Here is a 25,548-nt window from a genome sequence, read left to right as displayed (position 1 = left end):
TTAGCACTTGTGCTTCCTAATGCAAGAGAAGAAATGGAAACCTTTCTGGTGAAGATGCAGGGCAAGACAGCAAATGATGATTTATTTTCTAGGGAATCTTGCAGAAATACTGTTAATTAATCTTTGCTGCTGTAGTCCCTGATGTTAAAGCAGTTATCATTTGTAGTCACACTGATGGACAGAGGAAAGGCCAGGGCAGATTGCTGACAAAAACCTGATTTCCCTTTAAATTATCTAGATTTTCTCTGTTAATTGGAGGACTGGAATTTGTACTGCTTGCTTAGAAATACACAGAAAAGAAGAAAACCAACCCACACGGCTGCCCAAATTCATTTGGTTTGAGCACAGCCCAGCAGTGGCCTCAGAGCTGTGCCACAGGACAGATGTGACCCCAGCACAGCCCCTCCTGAAGCCATCCCCAAATCCAGAGGGATGGAGCAGCCTCGGGGGGCTCTGCTGAGTGACCCTGAGCTGTCACAAGTGCAGGCTCAGGGCTCCCTCCCAGCCCTTCCCCACATTCCAGGTTTCTCCCAAACCATGGAAGTGATCCAGACAATTTTCCTTAAACAACAACAACCCCCAGACACGGAGCTGTACAACCAAAGCAGAACCCCAGAGCCTGCAGATTCCTGCCTTTTGGACACCTGGGGTGCCAAACTCCCCCTGCACCTGCACAGGGGTTCTCAGGGGTTCTCACAGTAGGGACAGTGTTGCTCTTCCCCTCCAAAAACCCAGGGGTGAGAGAGAGGCTGTGAATACCCAGCTGTGCCCTGGGTCACTTTGGGTGGCCTCTGATTCAGCCACAACCTTCAGCCTGCCTGGTCTTGAGATGCCAAACCAGCACTGCCACCTTGGATTTGGTGTTGGAGCTCGAGACAAAAAGCTCTGAAATTATTTCAAAATAGCACAAATTTGATTTCTAGGCACTCTCAGTGTTTCTCTTTGGGCTTTGATGCTCTGGTGCACATTTCAAGAGAGAACTGAGGTTAAAATACTTGGTACAGGGCTCAGGGATAACTCAGCACACTCCTCCACCTGATGTCCCTGGGATGGCTCAGGAGACACCACAACAAACAGTTCATCAGAAATCTGTGTTTGTGCCCTGGGGACACAGGGATGTCACCCACTCCAGGCAGGGCCTGCTCACAGAGCCCTGGGCACTTTTAAAGGTATGAGCAGCCCTGGTTCTGCCTTTCCAGCATCCACCTGCCCCTGGAAATCCACCTGGATATTGCCTGGCACCTGCTGCTCTCCAAACATCTCCTCAGCCTACCCTGAGCATGGTTTTACCAGTTAAATGTGATACCCCACGGGAAAATCAGAGGGTGGGATCAGCTTAGCTGGGCTGAAGGCTTTACCTAATTAAAAAATAAAGGAGACAGTTCAAAGTCCTTCTGTGATCCCAAGGGAATGAAGGATGCAAGGAATAACAGAGAGAGATGAAAAGAGGATGTGCAGACAACAGGGGAAAGACACGAAGGGTAAAAATAAAGACATAAATCAAAAGGAAACCTCTAAGAACTAGAGGGAAGGACAGAGCTGGCTAGAAAACAAATATAACAGGGCAGAAGAGGAAGGTGATGTAGGACAGATAGGGAAGAAAAACCCTAAACAAAGCATAAAATGCAAAATAAGTTAAACCAGCGTGAGTCACTTTGCCATAGTCAGCCCATCCATCACAGGCTGAAACTGCCTCTGCCAGGCACCACGCAAAGGGCAGAGGCTGCAGGGCCAGAGTCGCTGAAAATGGCACCTCCTACACAGACATTTCTCAGCCCAAAAAGCACCCACACCCCAGCAGCCCATCCTGCTCCCTGCTGCAGAAATGACTGTGCTGGGGTAACGGGGCAGGAATCACAAACACACCAGAGCCTGTGCCAAAACTCAGCAAAGAGCAGCTGCTTTTGGGGGGCTGTGGGGCAGGCAGAAACCTCCCATCACTGCTTGTCACAGACACAACCCCTAAATAATTGCCAGAGGCAGTGAGAGCCTGGCACAGCTCTGCCGAGCAGAACTCTGCTGAACTGCTGCTACTACGAGTTTACAACACCCCTGCTCATGAGACTGAATGAGCCCAGACTGCCCAGAGCAGATTGCTGGGGAGGGCAGCTGCTGATTTACTCGAGTTTGAAACTGCTGATTTACTCTGAGCTGCTCTGGAATCGCTCAGGGCCCAGGCAGCATCCCCAGATCCCATTTTCTGCATAATCCTTCTCCCGGAGACTTCCTGGGCCTGCTTGCTGAGCAGCCCCAGAGCTGTCCCAGCTCCAAACTCCTCAGGATCCATCTGGATCTCCTGGATCCATCAGGAGAGCTCTGACAGCCAAGGGTGGGTGAGGGAGTGACTGACACCCCACTCCCACCCAAACTCATCTCCCTGCAGCTCTCTGAGACTCAGCAGCATCCAGGGAGGTGTTTCCAGGGAGAAGGGGCTGCTCCCTCACCCTGGCTCCTGCCAGTTCCCCTCTCCAAGGATTTTATCCTTGGTTCTGCTCAGAAAAGCTTCAGGAGGTGACAAGTCATAATTCCATTACTTGGAGATTCTGATTTCCACCCCCCCACCTCCTGCAGTCTGCAGGTGAGGGGGGCACCACTCCCAGCCCTGGAAAAGCAGGGATTTTTCAGGGATATGTTCTGTGCTTTGCTGCAAACCAAACCCCTGTTCTCCAAAGTGCAGCACGTTTAATTCACAGATGACAGACTGAAACAAGAAATTAACATTAAACCTTAGAAACCAGGACTGTTTGAGACCCCTTTCAGCAATGCCAGAAAGGAGGTTTTGGCGAGTTTCAATCGGTATTTTTTCCCACCAGGGGTCTGGAAGGTGGCCAGGGCTCTGTGGGAGCACTGGGGCTTTGTTTGCCTCAATTCCCAGCAGGCACAAGTGCCTTGTCCCCTGTCCTTCTCCTGCTGCAGGAATTCTGTGTCAATAAACTTCACAGGCTGGGAGGGACTGGGAGCTCTGCCCTCTCTGTCATTAGGACTTGGGTTCATTAATTAACCTTTTCAGGGTGGAAAGTGCTGTGATGAGACCTGGATTTCAACATCCTGGGGTTTTCAGGATTCTCCCCAAGGCAGACACAAATCCCTGCTCCCTTTCCCAAAGGACAGCTCTCAAAACCCCACTGAGCTTTCCTTTTTTTAAGGCATTTTTTGTAAAAGTCTGACCCCTGAAGGTCCAAAGGATGCTCCTCAGTTTTACCCATGTCATGATTTGGGTTCTGAGTACAAGGAGAGCTTTCTCCAGTGATAAATAATTCCATCCACACCATCAGTTCTTCTCTGGGGCTTAGAAAAGCTGGAATATGCTCTTTACAGAGTTTATTTTCCCACTCTTCTCCTGAAAAAATATTATTTATTCACAGTTAGGTAAAGATGTGCACTCAGGGACAAAAATGTCACTTCTAAGCCTTGAATTTCACAGGTTTTTTGCCTCTCATTTCAGTCACATTGAAAGGGCAAATCCAAGGTACTCCCAAATTCCTTAATTTGATTGCTTGGCTTTCTGGACCAAAAGCATCATCCCACTCTAGGGAACAGAGTTTTAATTGCTGCATAATTAAAGAAAAGGGCCACTTCTTGTGGGGTTTTTTCCTGTGTGAAGTTCAGTGCATCACAAAAGTGTTATATGTATAAAAAAAAGACAGAAATGAAAAAGAAATGTTAAATCAGAAGGAAAGGGGTGCAGAAACTGTGAGACATTTAATGAAGAACACAAATGCAGTTGTAATAAACCACATTTTAGCAAAAAAAGAGATCTGTTATAACAAAACAGTGTCTGCATTAGGGGATGTCCATTACAGTCCTAAATTATACTTTCAAATGCAGTAACGGCGCGAGAGAAGCAACGTGAAACAAGCCCTCGGTAGCTGCAGGCTATGAAATCCCTATGAAAATGTGCTGAGTGACAGCCAGGGACCTGCTCCGGGTTTAGAGAGCACCAGAGGGCAGCCGTGGAACACAAAAATCTCCTTGGAGCTCACAGGAACCAGGAAAACACAGCAGAGAGAGCTGCTTTCATCCCCTGACAGAAAAAAACCCCAAAACAACAAATCACAACCTGAGGGTATTTTGTAGGAAAAGCATCCACATGAGCCCTGTAAGTAGAGGGAAGATAAGTAAAAAAAAATTCATGAGGGCTCTTCAAAACCAGCTCATGCAAAAGCTGCTTATCCAAGGCAGCCTGAGACGCTGCAAATCCTCTGCTATTGATTCACATTTCTCCCTCTCCAGCTGCTTTGAGGGTCCTGCTCCCCTGGGACATCTTCTTTATTCCATACTGACAGATTCCTTTGATGAAAGGTTTGTTATTCCCGTGCCAGGAATGGCTTTTGCCACTGCAGTGCCCTGAGCTGCAGGCAGTGTCAGTCACAGCCAGATCTGAGTTATCTGCCAGGGAATCCTGCCCAAATCCTACCGGGATTCAAACAGCCACAGCCCCAGGAGGAAGCTCAGCAGTGTCAGGGATAAGGGCACAAATTAATTAAAGGGGGAAAATAAGGGATGGATCGCATTTTTCTAAGGGAAAGGGAGAGATTTAGGCACGGGGGAATAAATCCTTGCTTTATCTCTTCCAAGCTACTGCAAGGGAAAGGATTAGAATTAGAGAATCCTGGAATGGTTTGGGATGAAGGGACCTTAAAGCCCATCCAGTCCCACCCCCTGCCATGGCAGGGACACCTTCCCCTATCCCAGGATGCTCCAAGCCCTGTCCAACCTGCCCTTGGGCATTTCCAGGGATGGGACAGCCACAGCTGCTCTGGGCACCCTGTGCCAGGGCCTTGTTCCCCTCACAGGCAGGAATTCCTTCCCAATTATCCCATCCATCCCTGCCCTTCTTCAGCTTAGAGCCATTCCCCCTTGTCCTGTCCCTCCATCCTTTGTCCCCAGTCCCTCTCCAGCTCTCCTGGAGCTTTTTCAGGCACTGGAAGTGGCTCCGAGATCTCCCTGGAGTTTCTCTCCTCCAGGCTGGACACACCCAACACCTTCAGCCTGCCAAAGTTTGCTTTCCATTATTCCCACAAAGACCTGGCACAAGCAGTGCTGAGGCACCTGCTGCCATCCCACAGCCAGAGGAAAACGCTCTGGGCAAGAAAAGGAACTTTCAAAGCAGCTCCAAGTGGAGGTGAAAACCCCTTCAGCTCATCCTGTACCACCAGCTACTCCCTGGCACAATGTTTGATGTGGGTTTATTGCCCCAGGCAGCTCTGTTTGTCCAAATAAGCTCTAAAATATCCCTACAGAAAGAAAATTTCCCCCCAACAACACTGCTGTACTTCCTCAGGGTGTGGAGCAAACCCTCCCCTCAAATGGCACCGAGAGAATCCACGGGAAGATGGTCAGAAGACAAAAAACCACCCAGAGCTACCTTAAATCCAATTATTAACCACTCATATCACACAAACTCCTCTTCTCCTGCTGTCCCCATCTGGTTCTGACCTGAGGATGAGGCTCAGGTGTGGAACAAGCCCAGCTGGGCCCATTTTCCATCCCCCCCTCCCCTGAGAAATTGCTCACAGATATCAAATTCTTTCAAAGCCACAATTCAGAGTCACCCCCTGGCACTGAGACAGCAGAGCCACAATCCCAGAGGCAGAAATTCTGGGAATTAGTGTGAGACCCTAAAAATACAGGTGCTGTTTTTAGTGATTCCCCTCATGAATCCCTTCATCCAGACTGTCCTTGCCCTCAAAGGGAATCCAAATTCCCTTGGTTGTTGTAACAGATTTTTCAAACAATTATAAGCAGTTTATGGGCATGAAAAAGCCAAACTTTTGCTATCTTCATAATTCCACAATAAATCAGGAGCATCCCAGGCAGACACAGCCTGAAAATCATCCCATTTCCCATGGACACTCTGACCTTCAAAGCAGATGCAGCTTTAAAGAAGTGGTTAAAATTACAAAAAAAAACCCAAAAAAAACCAACAAACTAAACCCAAACCAACACACCAAAAACACCTGTTAAACTGTCAGCCCAAGCAAAGTTATTTCTCCCTTGAGGTTTACAGAACATACCTCTGTCTCCTCACCACTTTCACACTATTTGGAAAGTTATTTAATTCTAAATTGAAAGCATTGATAATGATATTGGATATTCCAGATAAATTCTGGGAAATGAGTTGTGTCATGGACTCTCCTGGGTTGGAAAGCATCCCATTATCTGCACCCATTATCAGCACCCCTCTAAATCTATTTTTAATTAAAGATAAACCAGCAGCTGCAGAGAAGAAGGAAAAAGGGGAAAATGAAGCACGTGCTGAGAGAAGTCTTTACTTAAACCCCCTCAGGTTTGTATTTGCTGCTAAGATAAATTCAGGTTGGATGGAAAAGTGTCAGACCAAAAGTGGTGAAAGTGCTTTGTATCAAAATTTCATCAGGCTCCTTTTTTCAATAAAACATCTTTTCCTCCTCTCAAATCCTCTTAATAACAACTTTTCTTTCCCTACACCTTTTCATCTTGTTTCCATTTCAGCTAGGAAACATTAAAAGTTCATTTAAAACTACTTCAAGCAGAGGGGGTTTTGTGATTGTTTGGTTGCTTTTGGTATTTTTAGCAATTAACATTTTCTTCTATTTCTTCTCCACCTCCATTTTATTCCCAACTCCACATTCTTAGACTTCTGCATTAAAAACTCAGGACAGAATCCAGATTTTAACAGCACATTTGCAATGTTTTATGTGGATAAACTCCTTCATTTCATTGCTTTTCAGTAGCTGATACCTTCCAGCCTGAGGCAAACAAGGGCTTACAGAAATTTTACTATCTCAAGTGGAACTGAAGCTGATTGTTACAAATAGTCCCATAATGAGGTTAAAAGGACCATAAATCTTCACAAAGTCAAGTTCCTTCCTGCTCTGAAGGCACATTTTCAGCAAGGGAAAGTCTATTTAGGCAGAGCTTGGAGCTGAAAAATAAACTTAAAACAGCAAGTCAACCCAAGAAGCTAAAAATTATTGTCAGAGAAATTATTTACCCTGGAAATACAGTTGTATTTGGGATGAACTCCAGAGAAGCAAGAAATGGGTGGCAGGGAAGAAGGGAGAGCCACATCATTGCATTATTGGGGGTTTCATGCTTAAAAGGGGGGGGAAAAAATAGGCTCTGGATTGAAGGAGAAGGGGCCCTGCTTTGACTTTCATGCCAAATGTGCCAGGAGAGAGCCTGAAAGGATTTTGGCAGCTCATGGAAAGGGAAATTGAGGAGCTGAAATCTTAAGATATTTTCCTTTTCCCTGGGAACACGTGGGAAGCACCAACACCTTGTCAAGCCCTGCATCCACTCCAAATCCTAAAATTTCCCCCTCTAACACCAGCCTTGGAATCCATTATTTGCTCCAAGCACTTTCTTTGGGAGGCAGCAGCTCCAGGCACCCTCAGGGATTTGGGGGCAGCCTTGGGCTGAGCAAGAGGGTGGCTGATCCCAAAAGAGCAGGAACCTGGGATCCAGGGAAAACCCCAGCCCAGGGAACACCCCCAGCCCTCCCTGAAACCCTCCTGGAGGGGCAGCTCAGTCCCTCAGGAATCCCAGCCAGAGTCCAGCCAGGAATTCCAGAATTAAAGGAAACAGAGCCAGGATTGGAGACAAGGCTACAACAAGACCCCAAAACTTCCCCCAGGAGTCAGGATCAAAACCCAAGCTGGAAATAAATTAAAATGTGCCTCCAAGGGCTCATCCCAGAGGGAAATTACATGCTGAAAGGTCTGTGCTGGAGGCAGGGTCAGAGCTGAGTGTGCCCAAGGCAAGGAAGGGGACGTGGAGCTGTGAGCAGCTCCAGGAGAGGCTGCTCAGGGCCTTTAAGGGGTGTTGAAGTTGCAAAGGTTTGTATGGAACAGCTGCTGACTATCCCTGTTTGCAGACTGGGGTCTGGGGAGCTCTACAGCTTCCAGAGTTTTCCACAAGGAGAGTCTCTCCCACACAAACTTCCTTCCTTCCAGCAGCCCCCTAAAATCCTCCCTCCTTTTCCTGCAAACCCAGGTCTCATCTGCACAACTGAGGCCTCTTTCCTCTCCTCACCACCACCCTGAGTGCTGATTCCAGGCTGGGAATGTGTCCTGTGGGTCCAGGACTGGTCCTTGACTTCCAGCAGGTCCCAGCTGGGCTCCGCCAAGCCCAGGGCAGGAGGTGCCTGGGGATGGGGCCAGGGACTGAAGTTTGGGAGAGCTCTTGGGATCCATCCCTGCTTCCCTCTCTGGATGGAGCAGAGAACAGATTGAGAACCTGCTGCTGCTCCAGAGGGAGGGATTTGGGACTGCTGTGGTCTTCAGGAAGGTTAAAAGACCCTAAAATCCATGAGGATGTTCTGGGGGCTGTGGTCTGGCCCATGGCCTCGGGGAGGGCTCTCATCAGGACAGGCAGCTCCAAAGCAGAGCCAAACCAGCAGTGACAGGGGACAAAGGGACCAAGCCCTACATGAGGAATTAGAAGAAGAATTAAGAAATATCTTAGCCCTTGCTGTTTCTTGGTCCTATCTGTGAAACAGAGCTCACCCCACAGCCTTTCCGGGCAGGCTGAGCTTGTGAAAGGCCACGAGGTGCTCAGATCATTAATCAGAATCTTTATCTAATGCACAGACACTTCTGTCACAGCTCAGTGGCCCACAGACCGGGGAGCTAATGACAGTTTAGCCACAGCTGCACGAAACCAGAACAGGCTCTGAGCTGCAGAAATGCCCACAAAGCTGCAGAAATGTCCCCACACCTCCTGCTCTGTGTGCTCCTGCAGCTCCTGCTCCGTGCTGAGCACTCTGAGGTTCACAAGGTGCTGCAGCACAGGGATTTGGATCCCGTGGGATTAGCCCTTGGGTTCTGGCCAAGGCAGTCACACTCCAGTCAAACACATCAGGATGAGCAGTGGGGAGGAACGGCCAAATTTCTATAAAGGGACAGAATTCCCAGCTTGCCACTCCAAAGGGAGTATTTCCTGAAGGAATGGGAAACCCCAGGGAATTCAGGCAGGCCCCTGTGCCAGTCTCAGCAGCCTTTTGCCCAAGCTTATTCTCTTGTTTAGAAAAAAGCATTTTCCCCTCCAAGCTGTCTTTGGAGACCTCTATGGGGAATCCTTTGCTGTCTTCCCTGGTGACCTTTCATTCAGCAAGGACACTCCCAGACACTGAGGCTGAAGCTGGAAAAAGGACTTGGGATTCTGAAGGGTGGTTTTGGCAAGAGAAAAAACAACTTTTCAGCAAATAATGGGCATTTCCTGCCTGCAGCTTCCACCTGACTTCACCTGCACCTGACCCTGTGTCTGTCACTGCTCAGGGGCCTTGGTGACACCGTGTCCCTGCTGCCACCTGCCAGCCCAGGACTGCTCAGGACAGGATTATCCCTTTCCTACACCCACGGCAGCATCTTCCAGCACTTCTTGCTTTCTGGGCAGCCTGAGCATCCCCAGCTGGTGCAGCTGCTCAGCCTCTGGGGCTCCCTCTGGAATGTCCCTCCTGCCCCGGAGCTGCTGTCCCCAGGGAAGGCACAGCTCCCCTTCCTCCGGGGCATCTGTGAGGCTGCTGACAAAAGGCAGGATATCGTTTTCCTGAAGCCTGCTGTCTCTGGCTCTGCAGAAATCTAATTAATGCATGCTAATGAGGCTAATTCAAAATCCCTGATCCAGCGACTGCCCGGTGTTTCTTCCAGGCTTCAGTTCTCCTTCCAGCTAGAAAGAAAGGAAGAAAAAGGAATTAGCAGAGCTGATCTTTGCATCTTGACACTGTTACACAATTTCACTGATGTCTCGACCACAAACCAGCAGTTTCATAATTTTTTTTCCTCCTCCACCTGTACAAGAATTCTCAGAATAAAATGATTGCAAAATGAATTTATGAGCTGCAGCTCTTCCAGACGAGGTGTTTGCTCGTGGTGGCTACAAAGTGTTTGCAAGTGGTGGCTACAAAGGTTTTTTTATCCAGACACAAAATGATGATACACCATGGGAAAAGCAGAGATGGGGCTGATATCGAGGTGGAAGAGGAACCTGAGAGTTACTGACGAGTCTGGGAAACACCTGGGTTCTGCTTATGAAGACAAGACAGGAAAAAACTCAACCCCAAAGTTTTATGTAAACTCAGCAAGCAAAAAAACCAAACCAGACCCAAACAAAAAACCCAAACCCCAATAACTCAGCCTGAAATGAGAAAGGGAAAAGTCCCGTTTTAATTCACAAATCATTATCATTTCCCAGTGAGAGCCCAGTGCTAACTGGGATTATCTATGGCCTGATTTATGAGGGAATCATAGGACTGTTGTGGATTTTTCCACTGATTTCAGGGAGGAAGGGAAAGAAGGAACTTTGCTTTTAGTCTAAAATTAGTTGATTTAAGAAGCCAATTCTGAATGGTTTTTCTCCCTCACTTCTCACTGGGATGTTCTCCATGTGGAGCCTCCCCTGTGCTCCATTTTCTCAACAGATCTTAAAGGTGGAGGAGTTATCCCAATCCCAAATGCCTCTTCTCAAACTTCCAAATGGATTCTCAGAGGTTCTCATTTAAAAGCAGCAAGATTTGAGAGTTGCAATCCAATGAAAACCCTTTGGAAGTTGGTGGGATATTTGTTTTTTCCAGGAAGGAAGGACTCCAGGGATCTGGTGCCTTGAGGAGGTATCTCATCTAAACTGCAAATTGTTTGTGGGATATGTCTGCAGGAAATGCCCCTAAAAAAAAAAGGGATTTTGCCAGTTAAGGTTTGGATTTTGCCCCAGTAAAGTTGTGGTACTGGTTCAAGGGGAGTGGAACTGGAAGCTGTGCTTTCCCTCTCTGACTACAGCTGGAATATGGGGGAAAATCAATTCAGACTGACTCAAAGGCAGCAAATATTTCTTCTTCCAACTCCTGAATCTGGGAAAACATGGTTAAAAATATCCATTTAGAGTAAGTCCCTTAGAGCAACTGATACCCCCTGTTCAGAAATACTATCCAAGGAAATGGTAGCTTAATGCAATCCACGTTATGGATAGAAAATGAAATTAAAAAGCAAAACATTAAGGAAAAACACTGGAGAAACAGAGTGTAGCTTAACTGTTGTTTGATCCCAGAATCTGAAGGGTTCTTTCTGCAAGACTGGGATGGTACAAACACAGCTTAGACATGATTGTGTTGCATTTCCTCCCCAGGTGTCAGAGAAAACTGAGGAGTGAAAGACAGATTTGAAAGAGAAAATAGAAACAAGGAGTGAACCTAAACACAGAGCTGCTGGAGAAACCATCAAAACAAGAAGCAAAATCCAACAGGGCCAGTGAATTTTGGCTGCCAAGGAAATCTTGACTCCTCTATCCAAAGGAACTCTGTAAGAGTAAAAGACTTACTCATCCTTTCCAACACTCAGCTGGATTTACATCCTTGTGGGATGTGAGCGAAGGACAGCGCGTTCCAAAATGGGAAGAAGGCTCCAGGAGCTGCTGGCTCCTGCTCTGCTCCTCCCATCAGCTCCAGGAGACAAATGCACCTTGTGGGATGGCACAGCTCCTTCCCAGCTCTCCTTTGCTGTTGCTGAGAACTTGCTGAACTGAAGGTCTTCAGTGGTAGCTCTGGAGGGTAAAAAGCTGGAGTTTGTGACTGGTGGGGCTCAGCTTCAGCAGAATCCAGACCCATCCAGGCACTTGGAGCAGGACTAAGAGCTGACAAAAGAGCTTTATAAGCCAAAAACCCCCAAGCAGATGATGCTGAGCTAATGTTTCTCAGGAAGAGCTAAAATCAAGCTGTTCCATCAACATCTGCACACATTACTGCACCTCTGCTGTTGGGCAGGGAAATCAAACCAGCTCCAGGACCTTGTCCTGCTTGTTTAGAGTCCTGGGAAGCAGAGATAAAGCAAAGCCATCTCGTGGCTTTTCATTATTCCAATCAGCCAGTGAAATCTGGGCCGTAGCTTTGTGATTTGTACGTGCTGCCAGTCTTTCTAATCTTATTGAAATGATGAAAGGTCTCATGAGGCTGTTTTCTCCCAGGAATCATTTTCCTTGGAGTCCTTCCCCAGCCAGGAGCACCCAGAGCAGACCTGAGACACAACTGTTGCTGTTGATTTCTTGCTGTCAGTTGTTGATGCTGCAGAATTAATTTTTTTCTCTGACCAGATTTATATGTTAGACCCAGGCCTAAGCCTGTGTTCATGTTTGTAACACACCCCACATGTGTCCTGCATGACAATGACTGCTTCCAAATCCAGGCTGGACAGGGATTTGAGCAACCTAGTCTAGGTGGACACCTGGAAGATGTCCCTGCTCATGGCAGGAGGTTGGAATGAGATGAGATTTAAGGTCTCCTCCAGCCCAAACAGTTCTGTGATTCCATGAAAAACCTGACAACAATGAGTCCAACCTGGCCCTGGACAGCTCCAGGGATGGGGCAGCCACAGCTTCTCTGGGCACCCTGGGCCTGGGCCTCCCCAGCCTCACAGAGAAGGATTTCTCCCCAGTATCTCATCTAAAAGTCTTCTCATTTTACATGCAAGCAAGTTCTCTGTTTGCTGGAGTCTTTGGTGCTGTTTCCAGACGAAGTGAAAGGGGAAGCAGAGCCTCATGAAGAAAATGTGATGAAGAACATGACTGGGGTTGATCATATTTCTTGGGAGGGGGTTTTCCGGTCTCGGGAATTCCCCACGGAGTTAATTGGGTTTGCCTTCCAGTTCTCATGAAAATTCTCACCCTTCTCTTTGCAGCCTTCCAGTGGGGAGGCTGCATCAGTGTCACAGACAATATCTGGGACACTGGCTTTTGGATCATGGAATCCCAGGATGGTTTGGGATGTGCCATGACTCTCAGACTTGTCCTGCCTCTACAGAGGGGTGAGTCACCTGTGGGTCAGAGGTGACAGAGTTCCAGGAGATACTTCCAGGCTGAGTTGGTTCCCTGAGGCTGATGTTCCAACACCAGTAGCTCTTTTTGCTGGAAGCTCTAAATTCACAAATTATAACCTTTACATTTAGCTGGATCTCACCAGATTGTGCTGATGATTCTCCCCCAGGAAAACGAGATCAATGGCTTTAGCATAAACTCCAGAAGGATCACAAACAATGCACTCAATTCCCTGTGCACGTAAGGAAGAGGAATTTCAAGTGCCAGCTTGTGGCAGCTGCTCCAGGGCAACTCACCACTACAAAGACCCCCTTGGGAACAGAACTTTTGTAAAGAAATTAAACTGGGCAAAGAAATTAAGACTACCACAGGAAAAACTAAGAGTTCATCTTCCTCCCCAGGTCCCTCTCCCTCAAAATGTTCATTTATCACCTCCAAAAAGGCTGCTGGAATCTGTCTGTCAAGGGATTCTGAGCTGCAAGGGATGAAGGAGAAGTTTCAACAAAGAAAACTAATGATTATTTTTAGCATCAGCTGCATGGAAAATACTTCTCAGAGGCTCTGGTTGGTTAGAGGCGAAGACACATTTTCTCCTTTTTAGTTTCTGCTAAAAACCCAAATTTAGGAAGTAAATGACTCTGACAAAGAGCAATGGTTCTGATGGGCAAATCCTTGTGGCCAGCACTGGCAAACCCTGGCTCTCCCACTGGAAAAGCTCCTCAGACTCTCCTCCAGCTCCAGGGATTCAAGCTGCTCTGAATAAAACCCAGGGCGACCTTCCAAGGGTTTGGCCACCAGGATTCCAAGATCTCCTTTCTCTTTCTGCTGTCAGGGGGGAATATTTGGTTCCTGTAGAAACCCTTGGTGTGTGTTTTCAGCTCGTTCCTTATCCCCATTCCGAGCGCCCACGGGAGGGAACGGCTGTCATGGGACACAGGGATGGGCTGAGACACAGCTACCGGGCAGCTCTGTTAGGAAAAGAGCTGGTTTGAATTAAAAATCCACTCCTTTGGAACAGAATCAGCCTCTCTTTTGGACAGGAGGAACGTGTGTGTCTGTACTGGGGGCAGAGGAAATCGTTAACGACGTGGTGCAATTGAAGCTCTGTAACAGCAGAGAGAGGGGCACTAATGAGCAATGATATTTCAGTGGCCAGAAAATGCAGGTAATTAGAAGTTATTTCTCCCAGAACAGCCCGTTCTGACTTTCCATGTGCCTCCTGCTCCTCTTTGTTGCAAGAAAAAAAAAAAAATTATTATCAGTTTGAGGAAAAAAACAGAAATAGAAGGGAAGAATTTTGAAATGTTTGTCATTCTCTGTTCCTCTTTCTGTTATCTGATATATTAAAGTAAACAACACTATTATGTAGTTTAACCTCCACATATACATTTCATTCACCTTGAAATAATACTTTATATTCTCTATAGGAAGAATCACTGAATCAGGATACAATTATTTATTTTCCCCTTGTCAGAGTACAGCTTTTGACCAAACTTATATAAATTTCTTGGTGTGATCTTTTGTTGAATGTTTGCTTTTCTACACTCCAAAGGCTTGACTTGACAACAACAACAAAAAAAAAAAATTGACATAAAATCTAAATCTTGATGTTATTTATTGGCTGCTCCATCCATTATTATTATCCTTTATTGGATGCCCCATCCTGGAAGTGTCCAAGGCCAGGCTGAATGGGGCTTGGAGCAACCTGGACTAGTGGAAGGTGTCCCTGCCCATGTAAGGGGGTGGAGCTGAATTGACTTTGAGGTCACTTCACATCCAAACCTCCTGGGTTTCTGTGATTTTAGAAAAATTTTAATAATTACGCACTATTATGAATATTGCTATATTAATAATACTATGCAATGTACTATATTAATGTTTTCTATATACTAAATAATACATTTTCATAAATTACCTATCTCAATAATAATTTAGAAATGCAGCTGCTTTTCCTCTGGTTCCCACTGAAGGGCTGTAATCTGTTTTATGGGAGGGGTTTTTCCTTATTTGATTTCTCCCCTTATAGATGTGGAAAACCTCTAAAAAAACAGTTACAGTTCTATGGACTAAACCACAAAAAAGCCACAGAGCAGCCACTTAATTTTGGATTTGGGAAGAAAACTTGGGAAGGAAACAGAAGCATGGAAAAGGCATGGAAACTTCTATTTGGGATTGTTGTACATCAAACCCAGCATCTGCACAGTAGACAGGCAAAGCTGGAGCTATTTTTTTGGGTTAAAAACCATGGTATTGCTCAATTATCTGTCACATGATGGTGGCACCGAAGTCCAGGTGGCCTTGCAGGATCCAAGCTCTCCTTTAATCCAGGTAATTATGGTAATGAATATTTCTGGGAAGCCATAACCAAGAGGAAGAAGAGCCTTTATGCTGCACAAACCAAAGTTTTACCCTCAGAATAAGGGCAAAGAGCTCTGTAGGGAAATTCCATCGGACCCAACATAACTGTCTGCAAGATCTCTAGGCAGTTCTGGTTTATCAGCAGAAAAAGCCACTTCCTGAGCCCTTGTCTGCAGGATAACTGATAAACCACCCCAGTAAACAGGGCTCAGGTCCTCTGCAACTGTACTTTAAGGAAGGAGAAATTCAGCAGTATATTCTGCAGGTGCAATGAGTTGCACTTTTAAATTTCCTACTTGGTCCTAAAACTCTCATGTAATAACCTGCCCCAAACCAGAGCAATTTATGGCCATGGGGAAAGGCAGGAACAGCAGCTGCATCTTTTCCCTCTCCTTTTTTCACAAGGATTGTGGCTTTTGCTCAGATCAGTCAAGCCTGTCCTAGATGGAGATTCATGCAGAGAAGAGCATCTGCAGAAGTGCTGATAATGAGGGTGGGCAGGCCCTGGCACAGGATCCCAGAGAAGCTCTGGCTGCTCCTGGATCCCTGGAAGTGCCCAAGGCCAGGCTGGACAGGGCTTGGAGCAACCTGGGACAGTGGAAGGTGTCCCTGCCATGGCAGGGGGCGGAACAAAATAAGCTTTAAATTCATTTCTCTTCCAAACCATGCCATGATTCTGTGATCCTGTGAATGTTTGTTTTCCACAGATGCTGGTGGGGTCAGTCAGGGAACTGCTGTTCCCAAATTCTCAGCTTGCCAGGCTGCAGAGTGCGGTGATTTTATGTGAAAGACAATTTTGTGATTGGATAAATTCCAACAAATATGTTTCCATTGCTGAGGAAAAAAAAATCAGCTAAACAGGACGTGCTGATAAACACTGCAGCACCGGCCAAAACCTCACTATTGCTTTTCACAAGGTCCATATAAATAATTTTAAAATAAACACCTGGCAAGCTCCCAACTTCTACCAACCTCCTTTGATAAGTGACGGAAACGAGACTGTCTAGAAAGCACTTTAGGGGGTGCTCATGTGGAATTACCTGGATGAGCCATCAGTTTTGGGTTTCTGAGGTTTCTGAGCTGTCAGACCTCCACACTTACATTGTCCCCGTGTCAGGAAGGAGCTGCTGTGATGTTTGATTTCACACTCTCAGACCACAGCAGAGCAGAGTTCATCTGGTGACAGTCGAGTGCTGAGAGCCAGATACCAGAGAGGCAAAGCAGGGCAGATTCCTGGTGGCTTTCTGAAAATCCAGTGAGATCCTCTGAGGGGGTAAAGTTGTAGCCCCAGTCATGTATTTATCCCCTGGGATAAGGTGAGGCTGGATCTGTGCCCATTCCTTGAAGCAATGTCAGAAGTGCCACCCTTGGCAGGGAGATCCAGTGAGTGTAAACCGAGCTGGGGACTTATTTAGTTCAGGAGAAATGTCAGGCAAGGCTCACACTGTGCTAAAAAAAGCCATTGGGAAGTCAGATCTCATCTGCAGGAAGACTGAGCTGGAGCAGAGCACCCAGCAGGTCCTCAGCCCCACGGGCAGGAGGGGACAGCAGGGCTGAGCTGCCAGGCAGGAGCGGGCAGAAACCTCGGGAGCGTTTCCATGGTCTGCTCAGAGCTGTGCTTGGAGAGGAGGAAGAGCTGGAGGGGAGGAAGAGTTGGAGGGGAAGAAGAGTTGGAGGGGAAGAAGAGTTGGAGGGGAGGAAGAGCTGGAGAGGAGGAAGGGGTATCCTGCACCCAACTCCACTTGGAATCTTCCCAGTGGGTGCCGAGCCAACCCAGCAGAGTTACAGGACAGAAGACACCTGGGACAAAGGCACGTAACCCCATTCTGGGGTCATTGTGGGGACAGCTGACCAGGACTGAGCTGGCAGGGCTGGGAGCAGGGCTGGAGCCACAGCCGAGCACTGGCAAAAGCAGCACCTTTTGTGGCACCTCGTGATGTCACCCAGGTCCCCTCGCTCGTGTAAACAGTGGTGCAGGGGACGTTCCACTTCCTCCTGAGCACTCGGCTGCGCTGAGCACGGCTCTGCCTGCCAAGGTAAGGCTGCTCTAAACTTTCTCTTTGAGATCTAGAACTGTGCCTGTGCTGCTTCCTGCAGAAGCGTCCCTTTCTTTCCTCAGGCTTTTCCTTAGGGGATGGCTCTTGCCAGGAGGAGATTTGTGGCACTTGGAGCCCTGCAGCAGCAGCTGCAGCCGCTGCTCTCCTTGTGTGCCACTGCTCAGGGTGAACACATGGAGGAGTTCAAACAGCGGCTGCTGCGCCTGCAAAAACAAATGTCAGGCGTGGGCAATTAGCGGTGCTCCAACTGTTCTCCAGTGTCATTATCAGGGATAATTTCTGTCTCTTGCCTGATTCCTCTGGGAATGTATTTTATTTTAAAGTCATATTTGACAGTAAGGGTAAAACGCAAATCTGTTTTTTTCCAACAGAGATTTATATTGCCATAAAATAAAATCCATGTGCTGCCCATCTTTGTGCCATCTGAGGCTCTGTGAGTGAGCAGCAATAGGAGGAAATTGATAATAGTGAGGGGACACAGGATGACAAAAATAGCAGGATTGCTTGGACTTGCATTTGCTAATGAGGATTCTGAGGTGGTTTTAATTCCTACTTCAGGCTGTAGTCTGGATTAAAACTTGACTTTATGGGCTGAAGGTTTTAAACTTCATGGGTTGAAGGTTTTAAACTTCATGGGCTGAAAGTCTTAAACTTAACTTCATGGGCTGAAGGCTGTAAACTTGACTTCATGGTCTGCAGGTTTCCAGCTGTACTTTGTAAAAGGTGCTTTTCTGCTGGCTTTGCTTTCATTTGCACCAGCAGCTCAGCTCAGCTCAGCTCTGCTGGGAGCCCAGCAAACAGCCCGTGGGGTGCTCACAGGCAGGATTTAGAGTGGGTGGCCCCTGAATCCAGGATTTCTGCAGGTGGATCAAGAGGGAATCTCACAGAAGGTGAGTCAGGATGTCGGGATCTGCAGGAGGGGATTCCTCAGCAGGCTGGGGCAGGAGCTGTGCAGGGACAGTGGGGTTCTTTTCAAGGGCATATTTTTGGTGTCAAGTGAAAATGCAGGGACTTTGGCTCCAGTGCCAGCATCATCAGCTGTGGGAATTCCATCCACGAGGGAAGTGCATCCGTGGGACAGCCCTTGCCCAGCCTGGAGCCAGAGCCTCGAGTGGGCTGTTGCTGTCTCTGCTGGAGCTGCCGGAAAGAGTTCCACCAGTGCTGCAAAACGAAAATACAGCAGACAGCCCAGACCTGCTCTTTTTCTGTGAAAGAGAACCCAAAAAAACACCTTTAACTGTAAAATGTTCCACTCTGAGCGCAGAGGTTTCACTTCAGCGTCACGGCCATGCATTGAGGGCAGAGTGTGGAGATGTTTGTGCCCCAATCCAATCAATTAACCTGGCTCTGATGGGCACCTCAGACAGATCCAGGGCTCTGGAATGACATCCCTGTGCTTCTCAGCCTATCCAGATGAACATCTTTTGCCTAGGAATGCTATGCTTAGTTTCCAAAGCTCCAGTAATAACATGCTCACTTCTTGTATCCTTATTGCAACAGCATCAGGGATGCAGAATCTCACAAAAATATTAAAAAAATAGTGGTTGGATCTCAGTGTGTCTATTTGATACTGTTTTTTTTTAGAAATTCATATTCTGAAAGCAATGTTGCAGAGGGAGCCATGTCTCTGCAGGATGTAAATGAGCACTGGTGAAATCCAGTGAAGATTTCAGTTTTCTGCAGCCCCTGCTGCACACCCACCATGCAGTGGAGGACTTTGGAGATGCAATTTTAGGACCCTCAGTGGTATCTCAAGTGTCTGCTTTTGTGCACAAGTGGGAAGAGAAGGGGTTGCTGTGGGATTAAGTCTCAGTCTGAGCCAAAGTGAGAGGAAAGGTGGAAATGCAGTAATTTTGTGGTGCACTGTGCATGTCTGGGTGCCTTTTTATTAAAGAGATTATTAACTTAATTATGTTTTTATGGTTTTGCAATGAAACTCTTAATCCTCAGAAAGACCCTGCTGATGAGCCAGCAGACACCACCCCATGCATATTAATTGTAGTAAAGTATTAATTGTGCACACTGCCAGCCAGGTCACCCTGCTCAGACCCTGAGTTCCCTAATGCAGAGAGGGATTTTCTGACTCCAGGGCATCCACCTCCTGTTCCCAGTCTCTGAGTTAGATCTGCTGGGATGGTGGGGCTGGGACATCATCTGCAGGACGGGTTTTGGAACATCCTGGCTCCAAGGTTCACCACAGCTCCATGCTCTCCACCAAAGTGCAGCTTTTCAGGATTCTTCTACCTGCAAATTGAATCACACAATCATTTAGGTTGGAAAAGACCTTTAAAGATCATCAGAAAAGATACCAGCAACCAGGCCCACTCCTAGGAGTATTTTTTTCCCTAATATCAGTTATTCAGCAACACTGGATATTTTCAGTTTGGGTTCCTCCCAAATGATGGCAAGGTGGACGCATGAGAGTCCCACTGCTGCCACTCAGACAACACTTGGGGTGAGAAAAATAGCTTAGAGAAGCCAAGAAATGAGATTTGGATGAACTCTGACACCTTGTGGACAATTAGCAGAGGGAGGTGATGGATGAGGGGGAAGTTCTCCATGCTCTGGGCAGGGTTTATCCCACCAGGAAGCCAAGCTGAGCTCCGGGATGGAGTGTGTGCCCTCAGCATCACCCTCGTGTTCCAGGAACACATGCTGGACACAGAGTTTGCCCTAAACCCTCTGGTCAGAGCCCAGTTTGAGTCAGCAGACCTTCACCACATCACCCCAATTTCTCTTAGTGTCACATGAGACCTAAGTCACAGAATCACAGAATATTCAGGGTTGGAAGGGACTAAATAAGGCCTAGCTGTGTTTAAGAACCTTGACAAGCAAATTGCCTGCTGTCACTCATTGGACTGAAGAACAAGCACACATTGGCCAGCATTTAATTAGATAATCAATTATAAAAGTGTCTTTAAAATACAACATTTTGCAGTTGTACCTAATCCTGTGTGGTTTTAATGGCCACCCACCAGCTGTGTCTGGAGGAGCAGCAAGCCAGACCTTCCAGCTTTGATATCCAAGGAAAAATAGACACGTGAGGACTTGGAAAATGGTTTCTTGGCAAAGGGAGAGGTGACCTGAAGGGACAGAAGGTGCAGTGGGTGTGCTTTTACCAGAGACAAGGCCATGGCCAGCTGGACAGCAGCTGGAAAGGGATGAAACCTCCTGAGCAGCAGCAATTCACAGCTCTCCCAGGAAATGGGGTGTAACCCACATCCCCCACACTGAGGGGAGGAACAGCTCCAGCCCCTGTTCACTCCCTGTCCTGACAACTCCCAGATGGAGAGCAGGAGGCCTCCATTGCTTCTTCTCAGGGGAGGTAAATCCATGAGCCAGATGAATCTCCTGTGTTTCTGTCACACTTCGAGCCTCTTCCGTCCTCCTGGGCCTGTTTTGGCCTCGTGGCAGGAGCAAGGCTGTGGTGTGCTGGGATGGGGAACAGGGAGCAGAGCATCCTGTCCCGGAGCTGTGTGTGGGGAGGGGGACTGGGATGGAGCTGGAGGGACAAAAGCAGCTCTGAGGGCCCGGGATCCAGCATTGGAAGGAAGGGGATGAACCAGAGAGCTTCCCAAAGGCAGCACTTCCCTGATGCTCGGAGCAGCTGGAGCTGCTGAGGCTGAGGTTTTAGGAGATACACACACAGACCTTGCTTTTTGAGGGGTGTGGGAATGTGAGAGAAAAGCTGAGAAAGAAATGCAAGAATCTGTTCAGGGTTCCAAGGCCCTGCTCTCTGCCCGTGTCCCATGTGGGACCTTGCCATGTCTGGGTGTTTTGGGGGCTGAATCCCAACCCTTCCCTGGCAGCCTGGACAGAGTCTGGATGAGCTGCCAAATGTAAGCACCACAATGATTAAGAGGCTGAAAACCCAGCAATTTGTGCTCTGTGTCACCAGGAGCTCTAAACTCAACTCTTTTGGTAACACGAAGGAAAAAGCTTCAGTAACAGAGTAGGAGTTACTAATTTCTACCTACAGAGACAGTTTTTCTGGCAAATGCCTCTCGCAGGAAATGAGTCAGTGGAGTGAATCAGTGTCTGCAGTGCCATATGAAGCTGATTTTCAACCGTTATATTCAACATAGGAGGGAATCACTGTAATGAGAATGATAACGCTGGGAGGAAACCCCCAATAAACCCCAACTCCTGCCTGTGTTGCCTTGCTGAGGACGAGTTATCAAATTTACTGGTCCTGGTTACAAAAGCTGGCAAGAGAAAAGTGGCCCAACAGCTCAACACGTGGCATTTTGCTGATGACTGGGAGGCAGAAATTGGCAGTACCTAAAAAGTAAAATTATCTGACGGAAAAAAAAGTCAGACTGAGACTGCCATGGTGATGAGAAATAGAAGCTGGTGGCGTGACCAGGTCTCTGTGTGTTCCATCAGCTTAAATACATTAACAGAACACTTCAGCAGCACTGGCTGTGTTCACAACAGTCACATTTTCCAAGTCCGCTCCCTGCTACCCTTCTGCATGTGATTTGTGCCCGTAATGCCAGAGAAAGTGGGTCCATGAGGTCCTCTGAGGGGCTCGGAGGCCTGTCCCCCACATAATGCCAAACACAGCCCAACATATCCCTGGAAGTCTCAAGGCCAGGGTGGATGGGACTTGGAGCAGCTTGGGATAGTGGAAGGTGTCCCTGCCCATGGCAGGGGGTGGCACTGGATGGGCTTGAAGGTCCTTTCCAATCCAAACCATTCCATGATTCAGTGCTCCACACTCTGAGCACTGGGCCATGACCATGGTGGAGACTGGGATATGCCACTTTCATCCATGTTTTCCTACCTTGCTTCCAGAGACCAAACCACTTGAGACCTTGAGGAGATGGCCAGAGGACGGGCAGCTTCTCCTGCTGCTCTGTGATCAGTGTGGCACAGCTCCACTTGTGCTCCTGGGACTGACACACCAGGAATGGTCTCCCACGCCTGAAGGAGCAGTGGGATCTCTGACAGGGCACTCTGAACATGATTCCAGGATGTTTCATGCAGACAATATTCCCAAACCTCTGCTTTCCTATTTGGCTGTTTTGTGCTGAACAGCCAAATAGGAAATGCAGACTTGAGCACTGACAACTCCTGCAGAGCCTTTGCCTTCACATCCCGTTTTTGTCTCCACAGGAATGACCCACCCACCCTACACCACCACAGCCTCTTCCAGCAGCCCAGTCATGAGCCAGAGCAACCAGAGCTGCTCCCGTCAAGATATCACCTTCAAGAGCAGCCTCTATGCCACCACCTACACCCTCATCTTCATCCCGGGGCTCCTGGCCAACAGCGCTGCCCTGTGGGTCCTGTGCCGCTTCCTCAGCAGGAAGAGCAAAGCCGTCATCTTCATGATCAACCTGGCCGTGGCCGACCTGGCCCACGTCCTGTCACTGCCCCTGCGCATCTACTACTACATCAACCACACCTGGCCCTTTGGGGATGTCCTGTGCTTGCTCTGCTTCTACCTGAAGTACCTCAACATGTACGCCAGCATCTGCTTCCTCACCTGCATCAGCATCCAGCGCTACTTCTTCCTGTACCACCCCTTCCGAGCCAAGGGCTGGAAGCGCCGCTACGACGCGGCCATCAGCGCCCTGGTCTGGCTGGTCGTGGGGGCCCTCTGCGTGCCCTTCCCCATCATGAGGAGCCACGGGCTGGGTGCCAACACCACCAGCTGCTTTGCAGACCTGCAGGTGAAGCCGATCGACAGCAAGGTGGGCACGGTGCTGATGACCGGCGCCGCCGAGCTCCTGGGATTCGTGGGCCCGCTCGTCATCATCTTATTCTGCACGTGGAAAACAAGAGACTCCATCCGGGGCTTCCATATCCCAGAGGAAAACAGCGGGGAGAGGAGGAAGGCCCTCAGGATGGTTTCCATGTGTGCCATTGTGTTCTGTGTGTGTTTTGCTCCCTACCACATCAACTTCTTCTTCTACATGTTGGTGAAGGAGAATGTCATCACCGACTGCTTCCTGAGCACCATCACGCTCTACACCCAGCCCTTCTGCCTGAGCCTCGCCAGCTTCGACTGCTGCTTGGATCCCATCATCTATTTCTTCATGACTTCAGAGTTCCAGGAACAGATTTCCAGGCACAGCAGCATGGCCATCCGGAGCCGGCTCATGAGCAAAGAGAGCGCCTCGTCGATGAAGGAATGACAAGGAAGCCACTTGGAAGAAACTAAGCTATTTCATGTGAAATCTGAGACTGGTCTGGGATACTCCATTACCAACTCTGTTGTGGAAGATCCTGCAGGTTTGTCCAAGGGAGTTTTGTGGCAGTGGAATTTTTTCAGTATATAGAAGATAAAACCTTGTCTAAGACTGGTGTGTTGGAAACTGGTGAGTGACCCAATTGATGTGCCTGTCCCCCTCCCTGTGCCACCCCCACCTGACCTCACTGGACTAGAAAATACACAGGAGGGAGTGAAAAAGCTTTTGCTGGGAAATGGTGGAAAAGTCCTGGACTTTTCTTCTATTTTTCCAGCTGCAGGCTCTGTGATCCAGCCAGAGAAAATCCCACATTCATACACTGACATCTGCTGAAGGATCTTTGGGAAAACCACACAAGAACCTAAAACTGGCCAGTAGCAACCAAAGGACATTGTGGTTTGTGCAGTGGGGCTGTGGACAGGTGAAGGTGGTTTCCTTGTGCTCCTGGGTTTGGTGCATCCCACTGGTCACCAGTGATCTCTGTTCCCCCTTTCCGCACTCACCCTCCTGCCCTGCTCCTCCTTTCCCTCCTCACCGACCTTTGTTTGCTCCCTAATTGCTGACACATCCCAGAACTTGCACCTGCAGCTGATGCAAGACCCTCTGCAAGACAAATTCTCCTCAAACATCCAGAGAGTGGCTTTTGCCCTTGCTCCAGGTGACTTTCTTCCCCTCCAAGCTGGCAAGGTGGACATGGGCAGGTGGCTTTTGCCTTTGGACCCCTTGGGGCAGGACCATGGTGGTCCTGGGGTCAGTGCAGGTGGGTTTGATGGTGCTGGTGATACCACTCAGGTTCTCACTCCCTTCTGTGTGCAGTCCAGAGGTACCTGAGATGAATCTGCCCCAAAAAAGCTCAGCTCAACCTGTTCAGTTGATGCATCTTTTAAAAAAGAGAGAAGTCCTTACCAAGGTGATTTCACTGATAGACCAGAAATTAAAGTCATAAACTATTGTGATTTTTTTTCCACCAGGTCCTGTCGTGATCCTAATGTTTACATTTTTAGGTAGCTATGCAAAGCAGGGACAAGGAATGATTCTTTTTAATTAGTTACAGCTCTTCAGCCGAGTCCATCCACTCTGTAACTTCAAGGGTATCTTGTGATACCTGGGGATGGATTTGGCTGAACAGTCACGAGTTTATTGCCTTTGGAAATCAGTATATTTTCAAAAGAATGTGAACAATTTGTACAGTCTTGCAACAGTTGCTACAAAACCAGAAGAAATACCAGAAACACTTGCTATGTGTATTTTAACTCCAACCATTCAATTCCACTAAGTTAAAATGTTAACTCAGCCAAATGCTTTCTGTATATTGTGTTTTCCCACTTCTCTGTCCAATAAAATAAATTAAAAAAAAAAAACCAAAAAACAAAACAAAAACAAAAAAGGGTGGGGAGGAAAGCCAAGAATGAGGGTTTAAACAACCATTTCCCACTAAAAGGCAAAGCACTGATTAAACAAAATAAGCTGTCATAGTTCTCCTCCCAGGTGTGAGAAGATGATTTTGGGCTGAGTAGGATGCACTGGGATCGATGGAAATGTTCTCTGTGATGTCACTGACACAATAAATGTTTACACACTGCAAGGAGTCCCCTTCCAAAGGGGAGGATGCTCACGGGCAGAGTTGACCTCACACAATTCAATTGTTGTCACTTCAGCAGTCTCTCATAAGCTACACTCTGTACAAAGTTGTCAGAGAAGGAGAGTTCAGTTTCAGTGCTTGTTTTGAGGATTTTTATAGACCGTGCTCAGCCTCCACGTGACTGGGAGCTGTTTCCTGTCCCTTCACTTTCGCACCCTTCTCCCTTGATCAGCTTGTGAAAACAAGCTGAGGCCACTTACGGGAACTCTGTAGCTCCTTCTGTGGGTTTTACTTCCCAAGAACTGATGCTCAAAAAGAAAAAAAAATAAAGGCTGTTTTGCAAACATCAGCTGAGTTTTGTAGTTATCACTGGTACCTGGAAAACTGCATGGGATCAGCTCCTCCTGGGATCAGGGTTCAAGTGAAGGAACACAACTTTATTATTCTTAAATGGATTTGTTACTTGTTTTCACTCTGAATAGTGGTTATTTATTTAATTTTTGAATCTACCATACTTCTATTAGATTTAGAAGTATTTTGAGGATGGGAAGGTGTCCTAGGTAGTGGAAGA

The 25,548-nt window shown here is 47.7% G+C and overlaps 1 protein-coding gene across 2 annotated transcripts in view; it reads left to right on the top strand.

Moving 5' to 3' along the window:
- Window positions 1-25,326, top strand: part of LOC121363235 (putative P2Y purinoceptor 10) — a 47,439-nt gene extending 22,113 nt beyond the window's left edge. Inside the window, exons 1-2 of one of the 2 annotated variants that reach the window (XM_041485393.1) lie at window positions 16,509-17,177; window positions 22,317-25,326. In XM_041485393.1, coding sequence (XP_041341327.1) covers window positions 22,319-23,341 — 1,023 coding nt within the window. In that variant the 5' untranslated portion in view covers window positions 16,509-17,177; window positions 22,317-22,318 and the 3' untranslated portion in view covers window positions 23,342-25,326. Of the gene's footprint in view, window positions 1-16,508; window positions 17,178-22,316 lie in introns of those variants that run through there. The other variant, XM_041485394.1, reaches the window with a different exon arrangement.
- The last annotated feature ends 222 nt before the right edge of the window (window positions 25,327-25,548 follow it).

This window comes from Pyrgilauda ruficollis, unplaced genomic scaffold (genome assembly GCF_017590135.1).
Source record: "Pyrgilauda ruficollis isolate IOZ18807 unplaced genomic scaffold, ASM1759013v1 scaffold7, whole genome shotgun sequence".
NCBI classification, from domain to species: Eukaryota; Metazoa; Chordata; class Aves; order Passeriformes; family Passeridae; genus Pyrgilauda; species Pyrgilauda ruficollis.
This window is presented reverse-complemented; position numbering and strand designations above follow the sequence as displayed.